At 35.0% G+C, this 25,205-nt stretch overlaps 2 protein-coding genes across 2 annotated transcripts; one reads left to right on the top strand and one right to left on the bottom strand.

Annotated features, from left to right (window-relative positions):
- Nucleotides 1-8,586: 8,586 nt before the first annotated feature.
- Nucleotides 8,587-17,660, bottom strand: LOC108764433 (daple-like protein). The gene is made up of 13 exons (XM_018512690.1): nt 17,490-17,660; nt 17,050-17,391; nt 16,309-16,531; nt 15,506-15,954; nt 15,396-15,472; nt 13,984-15,205; nt 13,337-13,710; nt 11,098-13,263; nt 10,947-10,962; nt 10,393-10,479; nt 9,794-10,050; nt 9,585-9,668; nt 8,587-9,067 (listed from the first exon to the last, which is right to left on the bottom strand). Exons 2-13 carry the CDS (start codon nt 17,315-17,317, stop codon nt 8,726-8,728), a joined length of 5,565 nt encoding a protein of 1,854 aa, XP_018368192.1. The 5' UTR covers nt 17,318-17,391; nt 17,490-17,660; the 3' UTR covers nt 8,587-8,725.
- A 1,118-nt stretch (nt 17,661-18,778) lies between these two features.
- On the top strand, nt 18,779-23,052 carry LOC108764417 (myosin-2 heavy chain). Its single transcript, XM_018512665.1, has 2 exons — nt 18,779-18,849; nt 19,001-23,052. Exon 2 carries the CDS (start codon nt 19,003-19,005, stop codon nt 23,050-23,052), a length of 4,050 nt encoding a protein of 1,349 aa, XP_018368167.1. The 5' UTR covers nt 18,779-18,849; nt 19,001-19,002.
- Nucleotides 23,053-25,205: the final 2,153 nt, after the last annotated feature.

Raw genomic sequence — 25,205 nt, 5'->3', positions numbered from 1 at the left:
TAAACGGTCTAACTTGATTTTAAATGTTTCTATGATTCTGTGTGAATTTATATACTACGTATGTCTACGTAGTCCTTTTTGAAACGCACGCCGAAATGATTTTTCGGTCTTGAAACGCTAATTCTACTAAATTATCGCAATCTTCTTTGATTGACTCGTGTATAATAAATTGAAAGGATAGGAGCCAGTCGAGTCCAAACACCAGTTAAAGTTGTGTATTAAATTTTTATTATTATTCTACTATGTCCATACGTTTCGATCCTTGAATTGGATCCTTATCAATGGTAAATTTAAATATATATCATCATTCTTCCTAGAACACTAAAAATCATTTTCTATCTCACTATCTTTATCGTCAATCCAAGCAAAAATAAAAAAGAACGCAATTCCCTATTCATAATATATACCGGTTCTTCTGATAAAAACTTTTACAAAATATATCTATATTAATTGTAATTAACATGTCACTGTACATATGTTGCAAAGTATTAAACGTTATTCAAGTAATGTAAGATTAAAATACTCTACATATCTTGACATAATATATAACTTATCAGCATGATAAAAACTTACATGGTATATTTTTATTAAGTATATTTAACATGTTACTACACATGTCGAGCGGCAGCAAACAAGTGTTGATCTGTTTCTGTTACCAATGATGCTGCCATAACTAATGTACGTGTCGATCGAATGTACATATATTTAATTATTATTTATAGAGATGGAAACCTAAATCTTATCTAATAAACAATCATAAGCCGTGTTCAATTTCTCTGTGTCCGTCTGTAGATTCAAACTATTGTTTTGTTTACGAATATGTATCATTTCTAAAATAAGTCGTTTATTAAACGTAATTTCTTCGTCTAAAATTTTTGTGTCTTCCCAATTAAAATCATGCGTATCAGAAACCTACATCATCAGGTAGATTTCTTAATTTCTTGTCACAACATCCATTAACTCAAAAGATTGGGGTAATTTACAGCTTGATAGATAGGGTATTATTATTGTCTCATCCATGTTTTCATAAAAAAAATATAGATAAGATAATTAAAATTCTTATTCAAAACGGATATCCGATACAATTAACCATAGATACAATTAATAAAAGAATACATATGAAATTAAGTAATAATAACAATAATGATAAAAATAAGACAGGATTGACACACAACGATGATTATGTTAAAATTTCTTTGTTATACCATATATTTCGAGTTTGACGAATAAAATTAAACATCAATTTCTAAAATATAAGAATATTAAAATAGCATATAAAGGTTTAAACAAGTTAAATGGAATAATAAAGGTACAGAAAGACAACATTAACAAACTGTTACATAGCAACGTAGTGTATAAAATTTTTTGTAAAAACTGTGATGCCACATATGTAGGACAAACTGGTAGAGTATTGAAAGCGAGACTATCGGAACACAGAAATCACATTAATTGGAACACGAGACAAAAATCGGTTATTACGCAACATAGATTAGAATACGCGCATGATTTTAATTGGGATGACATAAAAATTTTAGACGAAGAAATTACGTTAAATAAACGACTTATTTCAGAAATGATACATATTCGTAAACAAAACAATAGTTTGAATCTACAGACGGACACAGAGAAATTGAACACGGCTTATGATTGTTTATTGGATAAGATTTAGGTTTCCATCTCTATAAATAATAAATACATGTACATTCGATCGACACGTACATTAGTTATGACAGCATCATTGGTAACAGAAACAGATCAACACTTGTTTGCTGCCGCTCGACATGTGTAGTAACATGTTAAATATACTTAATAAAAATATACCATGTAAGTTTTTATCATGTTGATAAGCTATATATTAGGTCAGAATATGTAGAGTATTTTAATCTTACATTACTTGAATAACGTTTAATACTTTGCAACATATGTACAGTGACATGTTAATTACAATTAATATAGATATACATTTGTAAAAGTTTTTATCAGAATTGACTAGCAATTTTAACAATTTTTTTATGCTTTTTCGCATCTTCGAAACTATAATATATTATATTGTTTAAAACGATCTCATCATTTCGTTTTATCCAAATTGTTTTTATTTACAAATGACATGTAATAAGAATTAACGTGTCATTTCTCGCTTCTGACATGGGAAAGGAAAGTTACTTTTTAAGTACTTTTACAGTTACTCGTTATCGAATAGAAAGAGTAACAAGTTACCGTTATTAATTTTTAAAGTAGGGAGTTTTTGCAATAACGTGAATTCAGATATGGTGAATGCTAAAGTCATGTTATCCTTTTCTTAAGTAGTTGTTAAGAAGAAGATAACCTCACCTTAGCGTTCATCGTATTTGGATAAACGGTATTGTAAAAACTCCCTAGTAACTCATTACAGTACCGTTACTTGAAAAAATAACTTTTCGTTACTTTTCCGTTACTTTTTCAAAATTAACGACCGCTAATCACAGCGGACGGGTGCCTAGGGATTTTCTAGTCCCAAGCGCTATAAGTGGCTTATGTCCAATTGAACCGTGCCAAATCGTGTGCAAAATAATGATAAAAGTAACTGTAAAATTTGTTACCATTACCAAAAAATGTAACTACGTTACCGTTACAGTTACCAAAAAAAAAAAAAGTAACGCAGTTACCAGTAATGTCAAAAAAGTAACTTGTAACTGTAACTTCGTTACAAGTAACAAATTACTTCTATTTCTTGCAAGATTCAATGTATCGGTGATGATCAAGTACTCAAAAGCCTTAGGATACATTAAAGGTACCTGTATCTAAATATTTTATTTTAATAGTACTTGTACGTCGATATTTTTTCCAAAATATCTATACCTTGGATTATTTCTAGATACTGAAAATAAAGTGTCTTGCATAACACTGGAAATAACTCAGCAGATATTTACATGACGTAACTACTTTTGGTACATATTAGCAGGGATGGGAAGCAACTCGTTACTTGTAACGAAGTTACAGTTAGAGTTACTTTTTTTCAGTAACTGTAACTTAACTTCTATCTTTCCATCTATAATTATAACTTAACTTAGTTACATCTTTTAAGTAACTAGTAACTAATTTAATAGTTACTTTCATAGTTATTTTATATATTTTAAATTTATTTGTCGATTTAGTATGCGGTAGTGTCCACTTGGCGTTACAAATACTTCGAAATATTTGATTAATCAAAAGAAAGAAATTTAATTAAAGCATTCAATGAACTCTTCTATCTGTTTGGTCTATATTTTTAACGGTTGTAGATCATTTTAGATTAGTATTTATTTGCAACTTTTAGCCGAATATAAAAAGAATTTTTTTTACAAAAAACATTGTATATGTGTGCTATTTCATATTCATATGTGTTTATATTACTTTAACGAAAAACGTCTTTGCCATACAATTTTTTTATTCATATAACAAATCAAACTAATCAAGACTCCTTATAAATCAAAGAATTGGAAAGAATACGGGCTTTAGGAGTCAGGCGCAGAAGACGTCGCGCAAATAATACACTTATGAAGTTTGAAACTTCTTTATTTAACAAACGCGCTTACATGTTCGGCTTATTTTTGTAATCGTGGTTAGCGTCCTTATTTTTGGGATAATTAATTATATTATTAAAATTTTTTGATAAATTAGTTTCTATATTCTTTAATTCGACATTGTTAATATTTCCCTTCTTTTTCATTTTCCTTTTCTTTCTTCTTGTTTAATTCTGGCATTTAAATTCTCGATGTAGGGGAGCTCACCATGACAGGATAACTTTTACTTTATATATGTTAGTTTGTGTTTGCTCTGAGGAAGGCTCAAAAATGAACCGAAACATGTAAGCGCGTTTGTTAAATAAAGAAGTTTCAAGCTTTATATGTGTACTATTTGCGCGACGTCTTCTGCGACTCCTAAAGTCCGTATTCTTTCCAATATTTCTGAGGAAGGCTCAAAAATGAGCCGAAACATGTAAGCGTGTTTGTTAAATAAAGAAGTTTCAAGCTTTATATGTGTACTATTTGTGCGACGTCTTCTGCGCTTGACTCCTAAAGTCCGTATTCTTTCCAATACTTCAATTTTTTTATCTTTTTGGAATAACATGTAAATGTATAACATGTAAATGTAAGCCAGTCTTTTTTTTTAATTGTTCTAGGCTGCATTACTCTGATGACCCTGTGTATCATCCTTGTTTAATTAGGTGAAAAACAAGGATAAAACGATACATGAAGGCAGTTGGATAACGTTTCTGAATACAACCCTAATGGGATCGATAATACTAGTAAAAATTCCGATGAAAAAAATAACTTAAAAGTAACTTAAAATTACTTTTTCAGTAACTGTAATTGTAACGAATTACTTTTCAGAGTCAATAACTTGTAACGGTAATTCATTACTTTTTGAAAGAGAAAAACTGTACCTGTAATTAATTACTTTTACAAAGTAACTTTCCCATCTCTGCATACTAGTTAGTCATAAAGTGATATCAATTATGCTATAGGTAGAAATTCTTCGAATATACAGAACGAACATAATTTACAAAAATCTGAAATTAGAAAAAAGAATGCAGGAATAAAAGAGATATGAATTATTATCAATTACTAGTAAGTGTAACTTTACATGTTGGATCTACGCATATATTTTGTTGTCATATTTAGTTCAATTATATCATTTAAAAATCGCATTCAAAGCCTCGAAGTTAGATTAAAATTACAAAATTATACCAACTTTTCAAAATTATATAAAAAATACGCAGCTGTATAAAACTATGAAGAAATATTTCTTACGTAGCTGTTAAATAAAGATAAATGTTAAAGAAAGAGAAAAAGTTAAAAACTCTTTTGAAAAATTGATTTCTATTATTTTATTTTTGTATCATTTTGTCTATTTTCTACTCCGATATTTTAATTTTATTTAGACCAAAAACTGTTTGTATCTAGAACGAGTTGATACAAATGGACGAACATCTGTATTGATAACAATAAGTATGATTAATTACTTCCGGAGAATCGACTTAATCGCGAATGTTCTTGTTGCTGTGTTGCACAACGAAATGTTTAATTAAACGTCGATTCTAGAATCCCAATCTCTGGTAGAAATAAAAATATGGAAATGCAATGAGCTGCACACTGGTAGATACACAAGATAGCTGTATAAGCTCGAACTAAGCGCATAAATGCACGAAGTCATTTTTTAAACTCGCATAAATCTTTCCGCTGCAATTTCTCACTAACCACGTTGGCGGTATCTATATCCCTCATACCTTCGCTGTCGGTGGGAAATCTCATCGCATTCGAAGTAAGAACAAGCCACTTAACTAACGATTACATCTTCGCGTATACATAATGCATCTTTCTAAAATTTTATAAATATATAGTACAAAATTACAGTTATAAAATAAAATTATACAAGAATACATTTTGAACAAAGATAATATTTTCTTAGGATATAAGGATTCAAGCTTATATAGATAAATAACTTAAAATAAAAATAAAAAAATAATTTTGGCTCCAAGAATAAATCAAATATATGTAAAATGCTTATATGAGCGTGCGCAGTTGTTGGTGCATAAATTATATTTATAAGGCGATAAAATATAATTTGCAAACAACTAGAATGTAGTTACGAAGTTAACTGCAACGTTCCGATTTTGAATTTGAGTCCTCAATGCGGAAGTCAAATACAGATTACTATTTGTTAGTATTTGGTAATGGACTTTCTAAGAAGAAGTTTCTCAAATTCAGAGTCGAAATGTTGTTTGTAGTTAAATTCGTTGATAAGTACATTTCAATTGTTTACAAATTATACCCAAGTAGAACAACAAGTCACTATTATATCATAATGATGTCAAAATGACTCTAAAATGATCATTAAAAGTCATTTTTCAATTATTTTTTATTTATTTTAATGTCATTTTGACGTTATCATGACTTGTTGTTCTGCTTGAGTAGTGTATTGTCTTATAAGAAATTATTTGTGTACCAACAACTGCAGAAGTTTATATAAGCATTTTAAATAAATAACGTACTTATCGTTAAAAAGTTTTCACTTATAAGGTATATCCACACTGTGCTAATCTTAAAAAATTTAAGATTTAATATATTCTTATTCCAATTATAATTCCCTTTTGATGCTACTCCTAATATGGTATACCCGAGATTTCTTTTACTTTGGTACGTTATAACTTTTTTATTAACAGATGTACACATATATTTGCTTATTACCGTTATATTCAGCGTTTCGATTGAAAAAAAATTTTCATATATTTAGTTTTATGCGATATTTTTTAGAATATCTCCAATGTAGCAAGTACGTGATAAAACGTTCTATATAGAATAGTCTCAAAGGATTAAGAAAATATTAAACTCTATATTTCTCAACAATCTGTTGAGAAATATAGGGACAAATCTTTCTTTTTAAGAAAACATTCAATCATATAATGCAGAAGTTTTACGAAAATTATATTATTTCATAACAGAATCTTATGTATACGTAGTGAAGTTACACTCGCTGTATTTGCGCGGTCACAGTGAAACTTCTTACAGACTTTATATAATTTTACGTAACTGTTTTCTTTGATGAGGGAATTGAAACAAAAAATGTCACTTTATAAAATTATCATATACCGTTGTTGTCATATAATGCGAAGATCATACATGTTAGCATCCTGCTGCAGTTAGTTTCACCTTCTTATCATGTGTAATATGTACTTCGTGGACTGAGATTGCAAGCTGAGAATATATAAGTAAAGAAAAATATATAACTCGAGCGGGAAAAACTCTTTCAGCCTGAAAAAAGGAAGAAGGGAAAAAGATATATCTTTTGCAAGTCATCGTGTCGCATTAATACTTTCGCGGCGGTTCGCTATCAGCGTTTTACGAATTTATTTCAATTCCGTGCGGTGGACACACAGTTAAACGGATTTCGACAATTCATTTACCGTTTGATCTACCCGCGCATTTCAATTATATGTTTACTCTTTGTCGACGGCATTCGCCTTCCTATTGAGCCCGAGTGCACACCCGCGCGTCGGCGGTCGCATCGACGAGCCGGGTAAAGTCGTGGGAACGGATGCGGTACGGTACAATTGAATTAATCTCGATCGAACAACGCGACCTCCGAAATGAAACAGGAAATCACGTTATCGTACGTGGCGGCGTGCACAAGCATGCGCCGCGAAACAAGCGGCTCTCATTAGTTGTTATTGTTTGATCGTGATTAGCAACAAAACCATGATGTTGCTGAATATGGTACGTTATCGCAATTATGTGCCTAGGAGATTGTTGTAACTATTCGGATAGTGGCGGGGGAGAATATAGAAACAGACAAGGTATTTTGAAAGGACTGTAATAATTCGCTTTATCAGAAATAAATAAAATGTTCTGAAAATTTTTCCTAATATTCTTTAGACTTATAAAATACTATAAATAACATTAAAATGTTATCGTTTAAGTTTATTTTGCCATAAATTTTATTTAAATATCGTTATCTACCTGTATATAGTCAACATTATGAATCCAGTAATCGCGCGTGATTGGTCGTGACGTCATTATTAGCTATTTCGGCGGATAGTCAACAGCAATTGAATATAAGACGCGTTGTTTTGATAATTTTGTCATTATTATTAAAAAAAAAAAAAAAGAAATGTGTGACAGTGATTTTGTGAAGGCGCAATCAGATAATCTTTCTAAAGTTTCAACGGGAATGATTGCTGATTATTTTATAAATAATGAATGCTACAATATAGCCGAATTAAGTGGAGCTAAAATAAAAAGGTAAAATAATTAATGTTTGTTAATAATGTTCAAATACGAGATCAGTATAATAGTAATTTGCCTAAATTTATTTAATAATAATAATTGTATGTACATTCTTTACTCAAAATGCTCAGAATGTAATCCTTGAAATCTAACCTACAAAAATTATTAGTAGCTCTTGTTCTTTATTGTAGATCAGAACGAGTAAATTATGGTGACTCTGCAGTGGGCTAATTGTTGTGAATATTCTCGCCCGTCGCCTCTTATAATTTCTATCCACTGTTTTCTCGCTTCGCCTTTTCCGATGCCTTTTGGCACCGGTATGAAAATCTTTGTAGGTACATTAATCATCGTATTTTCACACTCGCGAAAAAAACAAGATTTATAACGCTTCTTTCCGTATCTTTTTTCATTTGACATCTTGTGTTGTAAATTCGAACAGTACGGCTGACAGCAGTTTTAAGTTTAAACACGACGTAAATAAGCAATAAATATGATATAGAGCGGATGCGGCGATGGGATTGGTTAACTATCGATGACTAATAACGACGTCATACGACATTTTCGCGCAAAAAAGTCCGATTCAAATACGACAATTTTTATTTTGTTATTAAAATAATAAATATGCATGACATAATTTTTTATATATTTTTTATAAACACATATGGCTTAAATTATTATTTAAAACAATAAAAAAAAATACTGTTGAACCCAATTGAAGAATGCCTATTTGGGGTCTCCCCATTGTTTTATAATTACAGAAATTATTCAAAGTAATTAAATGGTCTTAAATGTATTAAATTATTGTGATTTATATATTTCTGTGAATATCAGATTTCTTGTATCGTTATATTTTTATTTTATATTCTAGTCAAAAGAAAGATTATAAAGAATATTCGCCTTGTTGCGCTGCGCGTCCAATAACAAGAACTTGCTTGAAGTAAATGTCACTTTTAACATGTTTACTGATACTGGAAAGAAAATCACACTGAATCGTCCATGGTAAGATGAAGAGCTAAGTTGCGCCTTTTTTCGAGAGTCATCCGGTCGGAGATTTGAATCAGATTTGCCTGCTCAATACGAAGAGTTCGTCTTAATTCCTGCAGTTTCCATGCCGCCTCAATCTGCTTTTCGGCTATTTGCTTCTGCAAGGCGGCAATCCGCCGATTTAAAGCATCGTAATCTGCTCGCAACCGATCATTACCGTGGTCTCGATTAATCACTGAACGATCGCAAACCGCAGGACTGCTATCTTGTTGCACCATATTCGAAGTCAACAGACAGATTTTATCGTGCAACTCGGCCAGTTGCGTTAGTGTCAAAGACTGAGAGCGACAAACGTAAATATTTTATATTAACAATCAGTTATTTCCGTTTTAAAAACTATTTTTACATTACAGAGAAAGGACAGTTTTGTTGAAGTATCTAAAAATCTAGCTAGAGAGATACAAATCTGAAAATGAATTTGTTGAACTATCAAAATAATTATGTAGGATGCTCAAACTGATTGCCAAACGTCAAAATTTTTGCAGAGTTGCTCATTATGATTGAGATTTCTACGTAATTATTTTGTTGATCGAACAAATTATTTTAAAATCTATAATTTAATAAATTTATTTAGATATTTCAGTAAAATCGTTCTTTTCGTGTATATCTAGATATATTTTTATCTGTCTATAAGATATAAGTAACATATAGATGTATTAAGATATGCAAACATGGAAATAATATTTCAATTTATTATAAGTACGACGCGTCAATATGGAGAAAAGTGAGATTTGATAGATATAAAGAAGCAAACGCAGACCAGCAAAATGAACTCTTACCACCACACGTACATACCTTCAACCAAGATTCAGGGTCAAAAGCTGCAAGCTTATCGCCGTTATCCACACCTGCAACCTTGGTAACTTCCACACCAAGCTCCTAGAAGCGATTCATTTCCAGCGTTAATATGCAAGTCAGAAAATTCAAATTATCCTCCGGATAAATCATCAAATAGGATATTGTTTGATGTGTATTGAATTAATGCTATCTGTTATTCGCCTCACCAATAATTGCTTTATGTAATTCTCATTTTCTTTCTTGCATTCATTAAGTAGTTTAAGCAGTCTATCGATATCCTGAACTTCGATTTCCGCCAGATAGATATTCTCGGACAGCTTTTGCGATTCTCTTAACAATTCCATGATGGAAGGCACAATCCAGCGCTCAATTTCAAAATCATCGTCCAATGTTGTCGCCATCGTGGGTCTCGCAGGAATTTTTCCATCCACAAATTGTATGTAATCACGCACACGTTGCACGGCTGTTGTATTGCGAGAACAAATGCAGAACTAACTTGTAGAATTTATGTAATCAAAGTTTGTTCTTGTCATTTTCTATGTATCACAAAATTTGTCTAAATATTAGTTTTCTGTACAAACTGCACTCGCGACTTTTGGTGCAATGGCGTTGCGTAATTAATAGAATACAACAATTTATAAAATGTTGCCTTCGAGAATGTCGTAAGTTTATGGAAATGCTTAACTTATTAAGATATTAGCCGGGCTAATTACGGACTATGAATAAGGAAGTCCACGTTTCTATGGTGCAATAAAAACTGTCGGAATGACAAAACAGTTGAAAAAGTTTTTATGCAAGTTTTTACCGTCATATTGCTTTTCAATTTGCTTCTTCAGTAATTCGTTCGCCTTAACGAAGTCGCCGCATTCATCCGGTTTAATCACGCCAGCCTCTGAAATTACAAAGATGTTTTTCCTTTAATGTGAACGCGACCGACAAAATTCAATAAGAAAAAGACTTCGCCAAAAACTACCGAATGAATGAAACGCATTATACGATTAAATTATATCCATTAATTTATGCAACCACGCTATATTATCCAATAATGCAATCCCGACCATAAGTTCGGAAACAAAATTTTTTCACATTTTATGAAAAGTTAAATATTTCGATCAAAAAAATCATAGAGAAGTCTTTGATCACGCATTAAAGGGCAAAGATAGGGCTTTAAAAATCCATTTTTGAATTTTTTCTCTGCGGGATTTCATTCCTAAATTACATAAAAATGCTACAAATTAAACCGTGGTTGAAGATTTCTCTACAATTTTTTTCACACCAAGATATTTTTCATAAAATGTGAAAAAATCGTAAGTGTTTCTAGATTTTAGTCGAAACTGTATATCGCGAAAAGGTACAAACCTACGATGGGAGGCAGAAATTGCAGAAATTTGATCTTTTCGTTCAAGTTGTTAATTTCATCGTTTAAATGCTCTTTCTCCGCTTGACAATGATCCAATCCGGATTTCAACTCTATATTTTCGATTTTCAACGCATTATTTGCAGCCAACAGTCTTTGGATTTGATCCTTCGTCCCATTAACTTCTTCTTTGACTTGTTCAGGATAATCTTTTATTTTGTCCAGCAGCGCCTTCAATCGATCTAGTTCTAATTCCAGGCCGTCGTTGACTATTTTTAATTTATTATTTTCTTCCATCGCGTGTCTTAAATCTTCTCTCGCCTCGTCTAAACCTACAGTAGGAGGGAGAAATGTCAGCAATTTGATTTTTTCATTCAAGTTGTTAATTTTATCATTTAAACGCTCATTCTCCGCTTGACAATGATTTAATCTGGATATCAGCTCCATGTTTTCGATTTTCAGCGCATTATTTGCGACAAACAGTTTTTGGATTTCATCCTTCGATTCGATAACTTCTTCATCGACTTGCTCAGGATAATCTTTTATTTTGTCCTGCAGTGCTTTCAATCGACCTAGTTCTAATTCAAGACCGTCATTGAGCATTTTTAATTTATTATTCTCTTCCACCGCGTATCTTAAATCTTCTCTCGCCTTGTCTATCTCGATCATCAATTTCTTCAATTCATTTTCAAAGCTGTCGATATCGTCAGCATCCTCTATAAAATCGCCTTTCGATTTCTTGATATTCTCTATTAATTTATTGATCTCATTTTGCGCTATTCTTAACTCATCTCGCAATTCTTTGTTTTCTACCATTAAATTTTGTAAATCCTGTCGCTCTTTATCATACTCCGTCCTTTCTCTCTGTATTGCTAATGCTCGAGCTTCCGAAGCGGCCAATTCGATGGTTAGTCGTTCGTTGTCCGTCCTGCATCTATTCAAATCATCTTGTAATTGAATCAAGACATCTTTTAAGGCAGCCTTATCCATTTTTTCTGCGTTCAGAGCGTTAATTAAGTCATCAAGCTGCGCATGTGCATCATCGGCCTTTGAAATTGCTGTACGAACTTTCATCTCTTTTTCGAGCCTCTCTTTTTCATTCGACAAGTCAACAAGCTGTCCTTCCAGAAATTTAATCTTCGTTTCGGCATCACCGAGTGATTTCTTCAATTTATCGATTTCTGCTTTTAATTCGTTGTTCTGATTCTTAGACTTATCTAGGTCATTCTTCGCTGTTGTTAAATCTGACTTGAAGGAGTCGCGATCTGTTGCCATTTTAGTGTTTTCGATTCTCAGAGCAGTATTTTCATTTTTCAATGAAGCATGTCGTTCGTTTACATCATGTAATTCATGCTTCAAACTCTCATTTTCCACACGTATTTTACTTAGTTCTGCCTTTAGCTCCTCCATTAATTCGCCGTTAGAAACGATCGCCTTTTTCTCAATAGTTTCTTTTGCAACTTTATCCGACACAATTTTACCTAATCTACTCACTTCCGCTCGTAAACTATCTAACTCGTTCAGAAGTGCCTCCTTCTCTTCTAACAACGTAGCCACATGATACTGCAATGCGTTCACCTTGTTCTGCGCATCGATCGACGTTTTCTTTAAATCCTCTACTTCACTGTTCAACTTGTCATTCGCCAATTCAAGGGTATCTAAATTCTTTTGCAGTTTTTCCAGCTCCGCTTTTAATCTATTGTTTTCCGATTGGCTAGTAGATAATTCCAATCTAATTTTTTCTGATAATTCCTGTTCAGCTGTCAAGTTAGATTTCAGATTTTTAATCTCATCCTTTTGCCTATCGTCCTCTCCTTTTAGTTTGCCAAATTCTTTCTCGAATTTCTGTCGTTCTTCCCTCAGACTCGTGTTTTCTAGTTTCAAACCATCAACTTCAGATATCAGCATATTTGATTCGTTTTTTAGTTTATTATTCTCATCTGTTAACGTATTTGTTTTTGATTTTAATGTGTTATTATCTACTCTCAAAGCTAATACCTCATTTTTTGTGTTTTCAAGTTCTGTCTTTAATGTTGATACTTGACGCGATAAATTTTCCTCCTTATCTCTTATCTTATTATTTTCTATTCTTAATTTAGTTAATTCTAGTTTTAGTGTTTTAAGTTCCTCTCTCAAAGCAATGACTTCATTCTTGACTTTCGTCAGTTCCTCCACAGCCTCTTCTTTAGCAGACTTTTCGGCGAATGAAGACAGATTTAGTCCTTCTAACAGATTTTTAAGCTCTGCTATTTCTCCCTCAAGGTTAATCTTCTCATTTCTAAGATTTGTTATCTCCTTCTCTAATGTTTGATGTTCAACCTATGAATTTCAATGTGATTATTATCAAAGGCACAAGAAGTTACAGGAGGTATATGTAACTAATTATCTCTACCTTACAGACGTTTAAAGCTTCCTTTGTCTTTTCATTCTCGATGGATAACTTATCTGAGCTCATCTTAAGCTTGCAATTTTCCAACTTCCAATATTCAATATCTTCTTCCGCTTTAGATAATTGCGATTGAAGATCAGATATACCCAGTCTTAAATTATTAATCTGGTTTATCATCTCAGCATTCGCAGCCCTTAGGCTCAACGATTCCTCGCCTAGATTCAACAGCTCTTTCTTGAGGGTGTCTCTCTCTTCTTTTAGGGCATGATTTTGCACCTTTATCTCATCGATCTTTGAGATCAAATTTTTCATCTCATTCTTTAATGCCACTAATTCCTCTTGAATGTCTCGTTTAGCAGTAGATTCTGCACTTAGATCTAATTTTAGTTTGTTGATCTCATTTTGTAAAGCGTTGATCTCATTCTGCATCTTATCTTTATCAGTCTGTAAACTAACGGACTGAGCCTCAAGGAACTTAATCCGATCCTCGGCATTGTCAAGTTGTTCTCTTAATTTATTTACTTCGTCCGTCGATAAATTTATTTGTTCCTTCAATTCATTTAGTTTTGTGTTTAGCCTACTGTTTTCATCTCTATAATTATTCATTTTCGCCTTAATATCTTTGTTCTCTACTTCTGTTTGGTGAATATCTGCTTTTAGTTGTTCATTTATAACTTTCGCCTCTTTCAGTTTATTATTTAACTCGACCGATTCCTGCCGCAAATCTACAACTTCGTTATTTGCCCTCATCAATTTATTACTCATATTATCTACCTCCTTTTTCAAAGTTTCTATTTCGGATAATAATTTTGTTAGTTCTTCTTTCCCATCATCCACTTCTTGTAACAATTTTCTGTTCTCCGACTTCAACTTTGCCATTTCGCTCTGCAAAGTATTGAAGTCCGCGAGTAGCTTGTTATTATTTACATTAGCCTTCTTCAATTCTTCTGTAAGAACTCCATTCTCGACTTTAAATTTGTTCAATTGTTTCTTTGCGTCGTCTAACGCTACATTTGTTTTAAACAAGTCATCTTTAAGAAGACCATTCTCAGATTTCAAGTTGTCTCTTTCAGTTGTCAAATTATCTCTTTCGCTTTTAACAGCAGCACTTTCGTCCTTTAGTTTATCGCTTTCAACCTTTAATCTATCCATTTCTTGTAACAGTCTATCGAAGCCTTCTTTCCATGCAATCCCTTCGGATTTTAATTGATCCGTCTCCGCCACTTGTTTTTCTAATTCATCTCTTAAATACTTATTCTTAGATAATAATTGATCTATTTTTGCCTTAATATTATTATTTTCCCTTCTCGAAGATTCCAGTTCCTTAATCATGTTATCAAGATTGTTTTTCAAAGCAACATTTTCTTCTTTAAGTTCGTTAGTCTCCAATTTTGCATTTTCCAATGTCTCCTTCAAGAATTCATTCTCAGTTCCGAGACTATGCAAATCGTCTCTCATGCCCTCTAGCTCTTTTTGCGCCACTTGAAATTTTTCTTCCTCGCAACGCAGGTCAACGTTCAACTTATCGATCTCGCTCTTCAACTCATTATTTTCCTCTTTCACTCTACTCAATTCTTGTGTTTTTCGAATTTCCTTCTCTAACGATGCATTCTTAATATTTAATTCGTCACATTCGGACTTCAATCTTTCAACGTGCTTCTTCAGAATCTCATTTTCGTTATTCAGTTCGTTTATTTGACGGTCTTTCTCATACACTACACTCCGTATCTTTTTCAACTCATCGAGAAATTCCTTTTTCTCCGTCTTAAGATTATACAACTGGGACCTCATATCTTCGATCTCGCTCTGCAATTTATTCACGTCCAGCACAGACAGTTCCGACTGCCGCAGGCTTTCGAGAAGCTCGGTAATCTGTGAACAAATACCCAATTGTCATGAATACTACTACAGAGTTAGACAAGTATAAACATCCTCTAGCATTTGTCTCATCTCAACGAAACAGGAGTTTACATGTTAGTATAAAACGTTCATGGCGTTTAACACACCGTACATACAACCAATTAGGAGCATTTACAGGCATGAAGAAATAAAGAGAGGTAACCTTATCGTCAAGTTTCTCAGGTTTCTCGGATTCTTCCTTCATCTCGGCCACCTCGTCCATCACGGTCGCTGGTCTGATAATCGTCTCATCCAGATCTAACGCTGGTACGACGATGGAGGCTTTCAGTTGATCAAGCTCGCTTCGTAGAGCCTCTGCGTAAGCCGTCTTCTCATCCAAATGCATTTTCAATTCAGCCAGGAGCATTTTGCAATTACGAAGCTGACTTAACAGTGCCGGTACGTCCTCTTCTTCCGCATCTGCAGGTAGAGGAACGACAATCTCTTCTGAGACCGGTGTAACAACTTCCTCCATTGAACGACGAATTTGCGTCAGTTCAGCTTGCAGGTACTCTGTTCGTAACAGATCTTCGTAGCTCTTTGATAGATCCACCGATGTCTGCATTGATCTCTCGACAACCACGGACACCTGTTGATCAGCCTTCTGACCATCTTTCATTAGCTCACGAAGCTTTGCCCTCAAACGATTTAATGCCGCACAGGAAGTATCCTCCTCGGCTTCCACCAGTTTCAACTTCAGATGGGATATCGTGTCTCGCATTCTGTCACGATATCAACAGTTTGCACGTAATTATATTGGCGTACCGTGTTTAATGAAGATAGATGATTTTCAAGGAAATATCGTAACTGACGAACTGTGATTAATTTCCTTTCAAAGCTATATAACTTTGCAAAGTATAAAACAGAAGTCTGTTTTGACTATTATGACAATTCCCGAACGATTAATTTAAGTAATATTAATTTTATAAGAAACTTTTTTTAAATTCTCCTTCTGCTTATTGCTCAATTATTTTCCCGTTTATTAAAACAATATGCGGAAGGAAAGAGTAGAAAGGAGAAAGAAAGACTCATTAAACTGTCTTAGTGAAATTTCATAGTCAATAGGTATTATGTACTGTTTTTTTTCGGCAGCAAAACGATCTCTCAGTGCTGCTATTTTCTCCCTCACGTATTTAACTTTTTCGCACGGATCGTCGCAGCAATCTCGTTCAGCGAGACTCTCTCCGAGGTTGCGAACTTTTTCCGCCAGTTCCTCATTTGCATTCTGCAGCCTTTCGTTTTCCTCGCGGTAATGCACGAGCAAGGGATCAGTACCCAATACCCCGTTGGGCTTCACACCTATAGGGAAATTATTTGACCGCCCGAAATGTATTCGGTACTCTCTTTTATATGACGAAGAAAACATAGGTCATTTGCGGTAAGCTGTGCACATCGATAGAAAGCTATGAAAACTTAATAATAAAAAATCAAGAAACGAAATGTACAAAATAATAATGTATTGGAAAATCGTTTAACTTAATAACCGAATTTTATTTGATATTTTGCGAAGTATCCGGAATCAATATGTGGATAGATTTTATTATAGAACCGTTCCATAGTGTCGCACCGAAAAAAGTACCGCTCTAAAATTACTCTTTGTATATATAGCTCGAATAGTAATTTCTTATAAAATTTATAAAATAATATTTATTCTATAAGAAATATAGTGCAGAAGAGCAAAGGCGGGGGAGAAAAGATTCGACTGTGACCTCTGTTATATGGCATACTTTTCGCCAAAGTTATAACATCGATGTTATAATTTTGATGTGATAAAAGCATGTCGTGTAAACGTAGTATATGAAATGGAACATCGATACCGAATGATTGTAGGGCTTGTTTCAGAGACCTATTTTCGCTCTCAAGCTGCAACCGCTCCATGCGCCACTTTTTCATCTGACATTTCATTACCGTCAGTTTTCGTAAAGCAAACGGTAGATCGTAGATCTCCGATTCCTTGGAATTGTCGCTAAAGGGATTGTAATCGCAGCAACAGCATGGCTCGTGCGGCGGTAATTCGATCGGTTTTATCGGCCGCGGTGCGTGACATCCGCATGAACAAAACGGCGGTACGTATCGATCGTCCATGACTTGATATAATTTTGAGGATTACCACGTTTAACCTTTCTGCATGGCGTATGTTTCACAGCACAAATTTATTCCTAAAAATGCCTCTACAATCGTTACGACGTTTTTTCGGGGAACGCATCGCATAAAAAATGTATAAGTTACTTGGTAACCATTTCTGTACTATATGTACCTCTAACATTATCGGGATGGAAAACAAGTTATTTATGACTCGGGTCAACTCATAGATAACCCGCGGTAGTAGAGTGCGCTATCATTGTTCCGTAAAAAAGCTCCGCCAAGATAAAATCTTTTTATGCATGGAGATATGAGGTTACGCGGAAACTCGTGAAACGTCAGTTATATTTTTTATATTATTCCCAGCGAATTCGATACACGACTCGGTAACATCGACAGCGAGATCGATATAACTCGATTTAATAATACCGAATTCATGTAAGTTAATAAAACATTATGATGTAAGTTTTCTTCCATCACGACCGAATTAAACTTTAGATAATTTAATTTTCAAAATGTATGTAATATAGATAAACTTTTTGATGATGAATATAGCAAGATAATATATCTAATGAATTGTCTCGCGTGTCATCGAATTTATATCAAGAATTTCAATCCTATTTCAAGCATTGATATACTTACCATGTCGATGATTTATGACCGTTTTGAATAGAGATGCTAGAGGATACGCGCATTATTCACCGAATTCTCCGTGTCGTAAAGTTCGCGCGCACCGAGAAACCGGAAGTACCGATTACGTACGACCCACATAATTAAGCGGTCGCTATAATTAAATTGTGCGCAGTATGCCCGGCGAAAGTCCTCGTTAGAGCAGTCTTATTAGGTGTTCCGATATTGAGGGGTTGGTGCAGCGATACTGAACGCTTCTTAAGTTTCGAGAGTTTCGAGAGCACTTGGACTACAGTTCGGTTCTGTTCGAGAACTTATCGAGAGGGCCCGTCATCAATTAAATCTGCGCGGTAATTGCAAAGGAAGGAGGAAAACACGGGTGCGGTGCGGGGTTAACGGAACTTCACGAAACTTTCCGCCTCCTTTTTGCTCGCCGTCCGCCGCATTACTCGTGCAAAATCACCGTTTCGTTAATCGAATTGGTGTAACAACAAACGGGCTCTTAGCTCTAACAAAACGTACAATAGGTAGATGTATCATGTATGTACATTGCACGTACGGATTCTAGAACATGAAGATATCTGTGCTCCTGTTTTCTTATCGCATATATAAAGTCGATTTTTTACATTTCAAAGCTCACAAATTATTAAAGAATTTGCTCGTTAATGTCATTTCGATATATAAAAATTTTCAAGTTGATGAAACATTTACAGACAATTATAAATTCTGCAAGTTATTGATGTTGTTACCATGACGTGCACGTTTTAATACAAAATATTGATATTTTAATGCTATTAATAAAATAATACAAATTAATTGATTATATTTATAATTGATTTATAAACGCTAACCTCGACGGATATTTTCAAAAATTACTGATAAGTTAAATGAAAATCTGTATAAAGGTAAAATCATAAATTTGATATATAAACAACAAATATATACATAATATTTGTTACATAAATGTTTAATAGCTGATATTAATGTTTAGCGAAGTTTATTATACTTAATGCGTTTTGTCACGTATTACATAATTCTGATAAATTGAAAAAGCAGCAATGAGTGACAAATATCTCGACGATTACCTGTCAGTGGTCGCGATTGACGTCGCCGTGGAAGAGAAGACGAGAATCGCCAGAATGGCTGTTGCGACATTGCACAAGCTGCATAACGTGATGCTGCAGATGAAAGATTGGCGGGACGATAGCGCGAAACTGAAGAGTAATATCTGGCGGATGAAAATGGCTTTGCATGCGGATGACAAGAATGGGAACGATAACCAGCAAATCGACCCTTTGATTGTGCATCAGAGGGCGGAGATTAGCCGGTTGGAGCAAGCAAATGACGCTTTAGAGAATGAAGTAACGAGTCTAAAATACTCTTTAACAAAAGCCGAGGAGGATATCGTGCGTATCACTGCCTCTGAAATAGACGATAAGATCGCCACACTTGAGAATGAATTCTTAAGTGAAAGAGAACGCATGAACGACGAGATTTTGTGTCTAAACGAGCGATTAAAAGAGGCTAAGGAGAGCGAGACGAGTGTCATGCTGAAACAACTCAGGGACGAGCTGAATGAATTTACAAGAGGTGATCGGACGATAGAAATAATCTTCGCTAATGCAATCGGCAAGACCGTTGAGATGATTATCGGTTTATCGGAGGAGCTCGTGAATGTTAGCGAGAATTTGTATAGGTTTAAGACCAGAAATAGGAACCTGCGTCTTAAACTGGACAGATCAAGAGCCATGCTGCGATCGAGATGTGGTAATAGCGCGGAATATCGGAAGAGAATCGGCGAATTGAACAATCTCGCCGAACAATTGATGGGAGAGATGGGCCGGCTGAAAGTTATTCGTGAGAATGCGAACTGTAGCGAAAGTTCGGACGCCATGGATATCCCAGACGTTGTTAGACACGTCGAACATTTGATGAACGACTTGAGGAACAATTTAAAGAGCGATCGCGAGGCGATGATCGCCGCCGGCGATCCTGACTGTTTGAAATACATGAAGAAAGTAGTTAATCTAAAAGTAAACCTGAAAGTGCTGTCCGTGGAGCTTAGACGATCGAACGTGCCGATAGACAAACGATTATGCGAGAATCTCCAGTACGAGAAATGCTTAGAAACAGCTTCGTCATTGAATGATTTTCTACAGGAAATCAACAATGAGATTGAAAAATTGAAAATAAAACCGATGAATAAATATTGCAAAATTGGTGGCATCAGCAGCTCGCAATATATGGCCAAAGTCACGGAACTTGAAGATATTGTTAAAAAATCAATTGCAGTAATCGCTATTTTAAAACAAGCTCCGCCGGAAATTATAAATACTAATGAGAAAATAACGGAGGTACTAGAAGGCTTGATCGAGCAATTGTACAGTAAAATAAAGGAACTCGAAATTTTCGATGACCGCGCGAATTTACGTGACAGAATCGAACAGCTTGAAGCTATGCTCATGTATTTAAAATCGGAATTATTGGAAAAGAACGAACGTATAGATGCATTGAACGACAAGTATGCAAGCATCGGATTAACGTCAGAGAGAGATCGTGAGAAGTATGAGAAGATTATCGCTGACATACGCGAGGTGAACGAGACTCTCCGAGGAGATGTAGAAAGGGAGAAACAAGAAATATTGGAGCTGTCGCTTAAACACGATCATTCCGAGCGACGTGTCGCGGAAATGCAACTGATGAAGGTTGAAATTGATGCAGCGAGGAAAGAATTGCAGAACCTTCATGATGATAAAGAGACGTTATTAGGGGAAACGGAAAGGATGCGTAACGTTCTTGGGGAGAAAGACGAGGAAATTGAGAATATTATTACCCAGAAGAGCGCGTTGAAAGCGGTCCTTAGGGCGGAGACAGAGGACCTGAAGACGAAACTTGGGATCGCTTCCGATGAAAATGTAAAACTGAGAAGTATAATTGAGGGACTTGGGAAACAGGAGGAACACGAGCGACTGGGCAAATTGAAAAGTTCGGAGAAGGAAAACGGCGGGGAGGAACGAGACAATGGCGAAGACCGTGCACAAAACCTCAGGAATGAATCGGAGTGCTTGAAAGCTGAGTCAAATGAGCCTAAAATAAGTCTGAACAAGGTGGACAAGCGAATCGGTTATTTGAAGTGCACGCCGGATGAAGACATCGACGACAAGGCCGGGCCGGAGGATAAAATTTCTTATTTGGAACCTACCGAGCAGTCGTTGACGTATCGATTGAACGTCCCGATAAATGCTGGCGAGGAAACATCGGGAGAATTCGACAGAGTGATAGCGGAGTATAAAGCGTCGAAGAATAAAGTCAAACAGCTTCAGAACGAGAAAGAACAACTCGAAGAGGAGTTGTCGAAGTTGAGGTCTGAGAAAGAATTGTTGGATAGGTCGATGTCCGATGCCAATAACAAGTACGCCGTGCTACAGGATCAAGTTAACAAATTTAAGTCCGAGCGTAACGGCCTTCGGGAGAAGATAAGCGAGCACGAAGCTACTGCGGAGAATTTAAAGTTTGAGCTGGAGAGAGCGCGGGCGGAACTCGAAGATGCGGTTGTTAATACGGCGCGCCTGCAATCGGAGAACTCGAAGGCCATCGGCGATTTGGATACGCTGTCTCTACGGAATACCGAGACCGAAGAACGTGTACGGGTGCTGTTGACAGAAAAGAACGAGTTCGCGACGCGTATTAACGAGCTCAATGATGAGAACGTCGCTCTGCGAGAGCAGTTGAATAAGGCGAGTGAGGAGAATGAATATTTTTCCATGGAATTGAATAAATCAAGGGTCGAAAATGACAAAGCGAAAGCGGAAAATGCCCTTCTGCAGGCTACCTACGACGCGAGAGAAAAGGACAATGTCGAGCTGAAGAAGGAGAGAGACGAAGTGAACGGAAGAATAAATGAAATCGCTAACGAGTGTAAAGCACTCGGTAATCAACTGAAGATCCAGCGAATGAAGTATGAGGCGTTGCGACTTACTGCGGCCACGTTGCACGACGAAAATAATGATCGTAAAAATTATTTAAAGAAGATCGATATGCAGCATCCGTTTGTGATGGACTGCGAGCGGGGATTCGCCGATACTCATAACGAGATTAAACAGAAGCAAAATTACTCGGATACCGCGCGTACGAGTATAAAGGTTGAAATTGGCGAACGGAGGGACGGTGGAACAGAAGTCAAAGTAGAATCTGATACACGCGTTGGTCACGATAACAAAGCGGTGATCAAAGACGAGCCAAAGGGCGAACTAGAGAGATCGAAAAGCGAAAATAACTCTTTGAAATTAGAGCAGGCGAATTTGAAATCAAAAAATTCCGAAGTTACGTTGAAACTGGCGGAAGGTAGATCCGAAAATGTAGTGCCATGGATAAAAATATCAGACGACGATGAAATTGTTGGTTCCAGCTTGAAGAAATTTGAGATCGCGAGTATCTGGCACGAGAAAGAAATAAGCAATTATTCTAATTATTCCAATGATCCGGATATGTCTAAAGATAGCGAAAGAACCGCGACGTTCGATATCGATCAGCTCGAAGTCGAGAATAGAGCGCTGAAGATGAAAGCAGGTATTTCGTATAGTAGTCGCAACTCCTGCTTGATGGACGACGGCAAGTTCGGTAGAGCGACGGACGAGATTCAGGCTTTGAAACTCGAACTGATGTATCTACGGGACGAGAAAGCGACGTTGAAGTCGCAGTTCGAGATATTTAAGGAGGAATTAAACGCATTGAAATCAGAGAGGGTGGCTTTAAAGGATGAACTCGCTGCTTCGAGGAAGTCGAATTTCGATCTTAGGCTTAAAGTGAACGACTTGCGAGGCGTTAACGAAAAATTGAAGGAGATAAATGCGGGATTAGAGAATCGTTCGCAGGATGCGTCAAAAGGAATGAACAAGTGCACTACACAAATATCGGAAGTGTCGGATAAAAAATTAAAAAATAATTTTGAGAATGAATTAAGTAATTACTTAAAGAAGTATATTTTCACGGAAAAAAATCTGCGAGTAACTAACAGGCGGAATCGATTCGATCGCATTTCTCCCAAGAATCCTGGACTACAATCCGTCGAAGAGAATCTACAACATATAGAGGGACAAAAATCCTGAGATTATATATACAAAATTCTGTACATATAATTTATTAAATTTGATTGTTTTTATTTGCTTTATTGTACTTTATACTTTATTTGTTTTATTATACAGCTAATTGATGTCATGAAATTATTTTTATTTTTGTTTAATTACAGAGAGAAGAAATTAAATTGTATTACACTGATTTTTTAACAAATTGAAAAAATTATGAAAAATTTTTCTATATTGTATTTGAAAGTATAATACAAAAAGTTTGGAGGTAATTTAAAATCCGAATTAAACATTATACTTTATTAAAAAGTAGATATATCTTCAAAAAATAATTAAGTGAGAAAATCAAATGAGAAAATTTTTTAACTATAAAGTTATATTGTTAAATATAAATATTGACTTTATTGAACTGTTTTATGTATTATAACATTTATTTTTATATTCATAGCATACTTATAGAAAAGAATAAATTTCCAATTCCAGTTACTTTTTGCAGAGAGACTTGTACATCTACCTAATATATCTTCAAAGTACTTATGTAGCAAAAAATAGATTATAAGATCAAAAGATAAATATATCTGTATTACCTTGTAAATTAATCGTGCTTTCAATAGATTTTATACATCATTTAGTTTCTTTTCTTGTCAAAGATTTCATGTAACCGGCAGTTTCTTTTAAAATTTATGAAGGTAACTCGTGTTCTCCCAGCGCCCAGGAATCGTTTTAAGAGCAACTGACAAAACCTTCTGAAAGCGTGCTGCTACTTCATCTTCAGCTTTTAGAGCAACGAGTAGTTAAAGCCAAACAGGACAATGACAACAGCGGCGTGACGGCGATAAGGATAAAGCGGTGTCGGTGGAGCGCGTAATAATGCATTAATCGCGCGCGCATGTCGGGCCATTATCGCATACTCTACGACCACGGCATCACGTCGAAAATCCTTGTCTGAGATTATTTCAGCAAAAAGGTAAAGCTCGCTTTGCGCGGCATAGTTGATGCTCATCTATCATTCCCCTAGACTGCCAGAGTGCGACGTGGCACATTGCAAATGAGTGGATAGTCTTCTGGATCATCCCTACAATTACATTCTTCTTATATATCTCGATCTTTGACTTTTACTCTTACCCCCTATTAAACAGACACCATTCATTACATTTCGATGAGATATCTGCGAGTAAATATTGCAATTCTACTGAAGCTAAAGTTTCTGCGTGAGAGACTGCAAAATAAAATAATAGTATTTAGCGACAGGACAAATATTATCTCGTTTAGATTGCAACCAATAATATCGTTTTATTTTTTTAAAAATTTGTTTTTTGTCTCCTCAAAAATTCATTTTATTAAAAAAAGTCTACAGTAACCACGCATACGTAATAGCTTGATGGTCAATTATGCTTTACGCGTAATTTTTTACTGCAATACGTACGCGGTATACACGCGAGATGAAAACGTCTACGGTACTCGATATATGAAAACGCGTTGGGATGTATATTTTGTAATATCTTCCGTGATAAATCAACTGATCGTGTGTAACAACGGACGTCATACGCGAAAAACATTGAATTGTCGTAACGACAGATGTTACAACAGGATGCCCCTTTGTTTTGCGACTCCGCACGTGAGATACACATTGATGCGAATTTTTGTCTGTGACTCCACATTTCCGCGGATTAAATGTCCGAACGTGCATTATGTCGTACGCATATAATCGCACATTATACGAGCAATCTCGAATTAATAGCGCGAAAGAGTCACCTCTTTCGCGCTATTAATGAGATTAAATCATATATCCTTATTGTATGTTATATATAATATAACGAGTTTAATTCTAACATCTCATCTAGTATTTAATATATTAAATATTAATATATCAATACAACTATACAAATGAAATAAGAAGGAATTGCAGTGCAAAGAATAGATGCAACGTTGATAATGTACTTTAGTGACCTGCAAATATCAAACTTTTAATACCACGAATACACGAATAGAATACCATCCACGGTTCGAAGAAAAATGTTGCATATTTCATAGAGTTTTCTATAGATGTGCTACGAATATTTGGTGGATAATTGTGTGATAATATTCAGAACACTGAAGTGATAATAATATTATCAGGACGTCAGCTCATGATATTATTTGTCATTTATAACTCACTTATAAATGATAGATGATGT

This window comes from Trachymyrmex cornetzi, unplaced genomic scaffold, assembly GCF_001594075.2.
Source record: "Trachymyrmex cornetzi isolate Tcor2-1 unplaced genomic scaffold, Tcor1.1 scaffold422, whole genome shotgun sequence".
Taxonomy (NCBI): domain Eukaryota; kingdom Metazoa; phylum Arthropoda; class Insecta; order Hymenoptera; family Formicidae; genus Trachymyrmex; species Trachymyrmex cornetzi.
This window is presented reverse-complemented; position numbering and strand designations above follow the sequence as displayed.

Excerpts from the sequence above, each read along its gene's own strand:
- LOC108764433 (XM_018512690.1), bottom strand. The coding sequence starts at position 17,317 with ATGGACGATCGATACGTACCGCCGTTTTGTTCATGCGGATGTCACGCA. Across the intron at positions 13,264-13,336 it reads AAGCTTTAAACGTCTGTAAG|GTTGAACATCAAACATTAGA; the intron begins GTAGAGATAATT and ends TGAAATTCATAG. Across the intron at positions 9,068-9,584 it reads ACCCTGAATCTTGGTTGAAG|TCTTTGACACTAACGCAACT; the intron begins GTATGTACGTGT and ends TGTCGCTCTCAG.
- LOC108764417 (XM_018512665.1), top strand. The coding sequence starts at position 19,003 with ATGAGTGACAAATATCTCGACGATTACCTGTCAGTGGTCGCGATTGAC.